Source organism: Clytia hemisphaerica, unplaced genomic scaffold (assembly GCF_902728285.1).
Source record: "Clytia hemisphaerica strain Z4C2 unplaced genomic scaffold, Clytia hemisphaerica genome assembly, whole genome shotgun sequence".
In the NCBI taxonomy this organism is placed as follows: Eukaryota; Metazoa; Cnidaria; class Hydrozoa; order Leptothecata; family Clytiidae; genus Clytia; species Clytia hemisphaerica.
The window spans coordinates 890,313-897,189 of record NW_027103282.1 but is presented as its reverse complement, the minus strand read 5'-3'; the positions used below and the strand labels follow the sequence as shown (position 1 = coordinate 897,189).

Below are 6,877 nucleotides of genomic sequence, written 5' to 3'. Positions count from 1 at the left end.
CAGTTAAATGACATTTTTTGTATGGACAGGGTTCAGACAGACCTTCGAAAATAAAATTCCCTGAGTTTCCCTGAATTTTAATCAATTTTCAAAGGTTTTTTCCCTGAGAAATTCCTCATTTTAGCTATTTTTTCCCTGAGTATCAAGCAAACCAAAAAAACTAAGCAGAGTCAAAAGAGATATATCTTTAAACAAAAGGCACACAAATCAAATGGTAAACCTAAGGTAAAAATTAAAGCTACAAATACTGCATATGAATAAACACTTTAAAACTGAAAAAACTTTTAAATCTGTTTTTTCCATTTTGAGAAAACTGCAAATACAGGTGCGTGTTCAGAGCTTAAAAAGCCTTAACAAAATTAGATTTGAGTCCCAAAATTTTTCAAATTTTATGCAGTAAAATGTTGAAAATGGTGGACTTTGAAGTCCCAAAACGTTCATATTTAAGGTATTTAAACCCTAGACCTTGAAAATTTTACACTGTCTTGAAAACAAAACTAAAAAAGAATGCATAAAAATTCAATATTTTGGTATATACCTAGGCTTTCTAGACCTGAAGAAGAACCACTTGTGAATCCATCGGTAGTTCATTTTTTATAAAATTGGACTCAAGTTTAAGTTTTGAAGCAATGAACTGACGGAAAAATCAATACCAACTATGCGTATATAATTTTCAAACAAAAGGTAATCCTAACTAAGGTAAAAATAAAAGTCTACAAATGTTAGGTATGAATAATAACTGATGGAAAAATCAATATCAACCATGAATTTATGTATGTAACTTCATAAATCGTTTCTTTCAGAGTTTCTTTCTCTTGGCTTCTAACATTTTCACCTTATTCTCTAATTGTTCAGCCTCTTCACTTTTAGAAATACTTTTTCTCTTCAATGCTGTTGCTTTGGAAATAATTAGTGACTGTTCATTTACATTTTGGTCCTCAGCTTGCAATATGGAGTTAGTAAACTCATTGTCTAAATAGGACACATTCTTTTTCAATGATGCTATCTTCAATTTTATTTCATTAATCTCGATGCATAGCTGTCTCTTTCGATTTTCTTGTTCAGTGAAGATTTTCTCTTTCTTAGCTTGTTTCTTACTTTTTTCGTATTTTGCGCGGCCAGATTTGAAAGCTACCATGAGAGGAGTGTTAATATCCATAGTCTCGGGCTTAAGATCATTTGATAACATATGGTCAACGATGACATGCTTAGAATCAATGGATAGCTCAGAGATGTTATCTTTCAAAGAAGCATTTCGCAAGCTGAAACCTCTTTCAACAGAGGCTTGGCCATGGCTGGAGGAAAAGAGGAAAAGAGTTTAAACTGTTAGATGTAAAATAATTCAACATTTGTCATGTAGAAATTTTTATCGAAATCAGATGGTTATGAATTAATAATATATCTGAAAAGTATGGCGATGCTTAATAGAGTTACGTAGAGAAATTTGAGAGTGCGACTTTCATTTGATGCTAAAACAGGAGCTGATCGAATAGTTTCAACATCAAACTAGACGTCAGCTGTTATGAAGTAAGACAGCAAAGTATTGAAGTAAATAGTTTACGAACCTTAAAACAAAGATGAGTTTCAGGAGAAATGCCAGGTTTGGAAAGTTGTCATTTAATTTTGGAAATAAGCCAAAATAAAACGTGTCAAGAGAATCCTTTGATTTTGAGAAGGCTTCGAACTTGTCACGTTGTGCTTTCACATCTTTGTGGAATGGATGAAACTCTTGATGAATTTTATCCGAATTTTTAGCAGTTACAATTTTCAGACTCAAAAGATGATGAAGCAGTTTCTTCAAGTTTTTTTCAATCTTATCCGTTGGTGTCGAAATGATGATAGATGGATCAAAAATTGAAGCAAACCTGACGACTACTGATGTGAGAGGCGTTTTAGTTAACAACTTTTTGATGAGTGAGATAAGGAAAGTCCGGACCTCTTTAAAAAATGATGATTCTTTAGTCGCCGTTACAAGATCTGCAGTTTTAAGCTTTTCAAGTTCTTCTTCAGCAGCAAACCCAAGACCAATATCTTTCAGATTAATTTGGTTCGATTCATTTTCCAGGTCAATTCCACACAGTTGCATCCCCGTTTTTGCCCCAGATACACAGTTTGGCTTTATAAACAATTTCATTAGCGTTAAAACGATTGATTTCAAATCAAAATAGAGAAAAGGGATCATGGGTTTGTCAGTTTGGTACATCTTTAAGAATGGTTCGAGTATACCAGCAACGTAAGCAAAAAATTTCAGCTTTACTACTGTAAGAGGATCATTGACAGCGGTTTTTACATTGGCATAACTTTTAGATTTTGGTCGTTTATTTGGTGGTTTCTTTTCCCAGTAAGTAACAATCTGTTCAATATATGGCCAGATAGAAATAGCCCTCTCTGCCGTCGGTTTGTTCTCCGTCCATCTAGTTGAGCAGAAAGCTTTTGGGTAAACTGTGCTCCCTGTTTCTTTTTCGTAATCCTCACGACGTGCAGGAGAATCGTGAAAGATTTGCCAGATCCCCTTTAGTGTTTTTTTTAAGTCCCACTCTGCATTCTTAGCCCCAACTTGAAAAGAATTATTGACTGTATGTAATGGACAAGTTCCGATGTCAACAAGAGATGGAATCTTTATCTCTTCACGAGAAGAAATTAACGTTTTCAGAAACTTTAGATTGACATTTGGTCCATCCATTGAAACTTGAACCATCTTAGATGGGTCTAAAGATTCAGTAGTCTTGCTAAAATGCTCCAGAAGATCAGCGTGTGTTGAATGTCCAAGATAAGAACAATCCCAATACCTTACTTTGACTTGTTGAGTTTTCTCATCCCAATATCGAACAATTAGATCCATTTGGCATTTCTGATTTACATCATTAAGACTTTCATCGAAAGACATGACATAGATTTCAGATTTTTTAACTTCGTCTTGAAGAATGGAACGAAAATATGGAGCTAAACCATAATTGCAAGAGTATCGTAACTTATCAGCTCCTAGTGAAAATAACTTGATCGTTTCATGACCAGGAAAACATGCATTAAGGAGGGGACCGATGTTAGCGTTTTGATTGTTCGAGTTTCCCTTCAGAATACCATCTAGAGCCCACCGAATCTCCGCTTTGGTAACATCTGCAGAAGTAAGAGTCAATTCTATACTTGTTTGAGCCTTTTTTGTCCTTTCGTTATCCTCTTTTGATTTCTGCTCATGTGACGACTCTTTAACTGGTTTCGTTTTAAAAAAGGAAGACACTTTCTGTGTTATCTCTTTATGTTTCTTTCCAGATGCGTGACTTCTAAGTGCCTGAACTCCCATATTTGATAGCTCAAAAGTCTTGTGACAACGCTTGCACCTTGCTTGAGTATTAACTGATGATCGAGCAATCCAATCTTTAAACTCGTCTATTTCTGACCAATTGTCTTGAAAATATGTTTTTACTTGCTTACTCATTTTTACTTATTTCTAAAAAAAAATAAAACCTTATTAGTAAGTGTCTTTCTCTCTGTCAAGACAACAATCTACTTGATTAGCACCTATCATCTAGATAAATTGAATAAACTACTGCAAACACAACACTAAAATTGAAGACGAACACATTCCAGCATATTTTCAAGACAAAAAATATATCTCTGCCAACAATCTACTTAAATTAGTATCTTTTAAAACTAGTAAGTTTTGTTGTTAGCAAAAATCTAAATGAATCTAAGAAAAAACTTTAAAAATTTTAAATTCATTCTTCAAAAAATAAAATTCCCTGAGTTTCCCTGAGCAGACTGGTAAAAAAAAAATTTTTCCCTGGGTTTCCCTGAGTTTCCCTGATTTTTCTGAAAATTTATCATATTTCCAGGTTTTCCAGGTTTTCCAGGGTCTGTCTGAACCCTGTATGGAACTCTTGGAATTCAAGATTGCAAAATAAATTTCAAAACAGACAAAATATTTTTTTGTATCAACAAGAATTTCTATTTGGTGGGATTGTTTGTAATATATTTGTAGGTATATATGTAATATCTTTAAAATGTAATTCATGGAAAATATTTTATGACTTCAAATATTTAAAAAAACAAATTTGAAAGAATAAGATCTTTCTCACTCTATACTGCCCTCTTTACACACTTTTCTTGTTATACAAAGTACAGTAATAGATAAAACTCTCATTTTTTTTTGCTCTTTTGCTGTTTGCTTTTCATTAAATATTTATATGGTTTCTCTTTTATTTGGTCTTGTTATTATATTATACAGAGAAAAGAACGATTTTGTTTAAATTACTGTACTGAAAATTAATGGTTTTTATGAGAGAAAGCAAAGGACACACTTTTCATACTAATTCCGACTAAAATTTTAATGTAAACCTGATAAAAAGGTTTAGTTTTTGCATGGTACCCTCAAAATCCTAGATCCGCCCATGATTCCTCAGCTTCTTCTTTGCTAAATCTGTTTATTTTTCTTATAGTGCTCAGATTTGATCAGATCCATAAGCCTAACTGAAAACGAAAGTGAAATCTACCATTTTGAAAAATTTATCCCTACAAGCCAATTCGACCGCGTCCGCGGAATGTGGCTAATACTGCTCGCTGATTGGCTTATTTATTTTCTTCTTGGCTTTTGATTGGCTGTTTATAGAACAATAACATTATCAACTCAAACAATGGGGGTTACAGACACTTGACCGGAAAAAAGCAGTGTAAGGGTCCCTTCTATTTTCACCCCCTGTTTTATCGAACTAAAATTACTTTTTCGGAAAATATTTCTAAAAGCTTATTTGCTTTTTGACCAATTTTTCATCATATAAAAACTTACTGCAGGGATTCGTGAGTGCCACCCGAACCAGATAGTAACTTTGTTTAATTCCATCATCATACCGAAACTGTTGTACGGCCTTGAATTGGTTGAATTGAATAAATCAGACGTCGAACACCTAAACACGCAGACACGCATTTGCCTAAAGGCTATATTTAGTGTTTCGAAAAAACCTAAAACCTTACTTAACAAATTATACAACATTCCAGATGTTACTACACTCATTGACAAACGGAAACTTGCACTCCTGAATCAGTCGACGAGCAATCCTAGTTTGGCTCCCTATTTTCATCATCTGCTGTCCTCTACTGACAATATATTTTACAGTTTCACATTTTCTGCAATCTATACTGCTAACTCTTTAAACTTTGATGTATTTGGTGTCCTCCTAGAGAATAACTATGTCAACTCAAAGTTTAAGGAGTATTCTTCCGCAGAAATTGATTATTGTGTTGATCTTATCGAGAATTGGCATATTTTGGAGAATAGAATTGCTTTCAGAGCAAAGCTGGAGGAGAATGTGCTGCGGTTGTAAACCCTTCCTCTAGCCCCTCCCCTCTCGCCCCTCTGTTGTTCACATCACACACCACCGTATCCTTCAACGACTTCGACATTGCCACTTGTACATAGTCTCTTTATTTTACTTTATATATGGTTACATCTGACTGCATTAGCCGTTCCCTTTTCTATTCCTAGCATCCAGATCCTTAGTTTTAGCCCTTTATCTTTTACTCCCTCATCATACTTCTATCCAGGTCTATACCTCTTCCTTTCATGTGCTCCCAGTACTTTTTGCCATACTTTAGGGCTATACTTCTGCACAGATAGGCCCCGCAGCGGAACTACAGTGTTCTCCAGGTGTACGCAGTCTCTCCAACCCATTCAGATAGTTTGTTTTTATTTGTATTTTAGCATCATAGTTCGAAAAACGAAAATTTTAATATGCAATATTGTAGTTAAACAGTTTGAAAAAACTTCGAAACAAAAAGGTTAATTACCCATTAAAATTTAGCACTTTTTTAAGAGAAGGTGGTACAAAATATCATTCACGTGTTTTTAAAGTTCATAACGTCATTTTTGTAATTAAATTCTTAATTACTCTTAAACCTTTAACACTTTGAGTCCCCGATGAGTCTCCCCTGGGCAAAAAGGCAAAAAAAGTCGATGTCGTCCAATTCTAATGAAATTACGAATATAACACAATTAAATGGTGTAGAATTGAAATGGCAATATTGTTTTTTGTGTATTTGGGTCTTATAGGGGGGTAAAATTGGGGCTTTTGGGGCAAAAAATTATCCAAAAATCAAGTTTATCCAATTTCGATGAAAGTTTCCACTTTTATCCAATTTTTCATGTAGAATATAAAAACAACATTCAAGTTTTATGAAAACCCCCGAGATTCCCCTAATATAAGAGCGTTTTTGGTCCAATTTTCGTCTTTTCAGGGTTCAAACAAGACCGAAAAGTCGAGTTTTTTTAATTTTAATGAAACGTGAATTTGCAAACATTTTTATTGAATAATTTAAAATTGCACTCAAAATTAAACTTGCACCCTTAAAAGGTTTTTTGTCCAAACATTAGGCTGTCAGTGATACAAAATAATAATCAGAGGGTCCAATATTCCTAATTCAACCTAACTCCCAAGGTTACTATGTTTTATTATTATTAAGGTTACTGTTTCCAAACAAATTCTATGAACTGAACATTTAGAAAACATTTCTTTCGTAAACTCTAGATAAACGAGTTTAAAGATCTTTATTCCTATAGAAAGCACTTTCATTGGCTGGAATTGCTGAGCTATTTACGAAAATAGACTGAAGATATTACAAATGTGTGAATGTTTTCTGATAATGATTTAGGAAAAGAAGATTTTTGGAAATTTTAGTTTGAATGCCAATTTTTCCAGATTTTGGTTTAAAAGTCCAACTTGGTGCATACTGTTGCCATGGTAATGAATGCAAATATGGCGGCATTGAAAATCATTCGCAAAATAACTCTCAACATGTCGAATTCCAGCGAGAATGAATCCGAGTGTGAAAGTGATTTTTTCTCCAGTGGTGATGATAATGATGATGAATTGTGATTATGATCCTG

General features: G+C 33.8%; 1 protein-coding gene across 1 annotated transcript; it reads right to left on the bottom strand.

Moving 5' to 3' along the window:
• Positions 1 to 303: 303 nt before the first annotated feature.
• Positions 304 to 3,436, bottom strand: LOC136803968 (uncharacterized). Its single transcript, XM_067060701.1, has 2 exons — positions 1,566 to 3,436; positions 304 to 1,295 (listed from the first exon to the last, which is right to left on the bottom strand). The coding sequence occupies exons 1-2, from the start codon at positions 3,434 to 3,436 to the stop codon at positions 800 to 802; spliced, it is 2,367 nt and encodes a 788-aa protein (XP_066916802.1). The 3' UTR covers positions 304 to 799.
• Between the last annotated feature and the right edge of the window lie 3,441 nt (positions 3,437 to 6,877).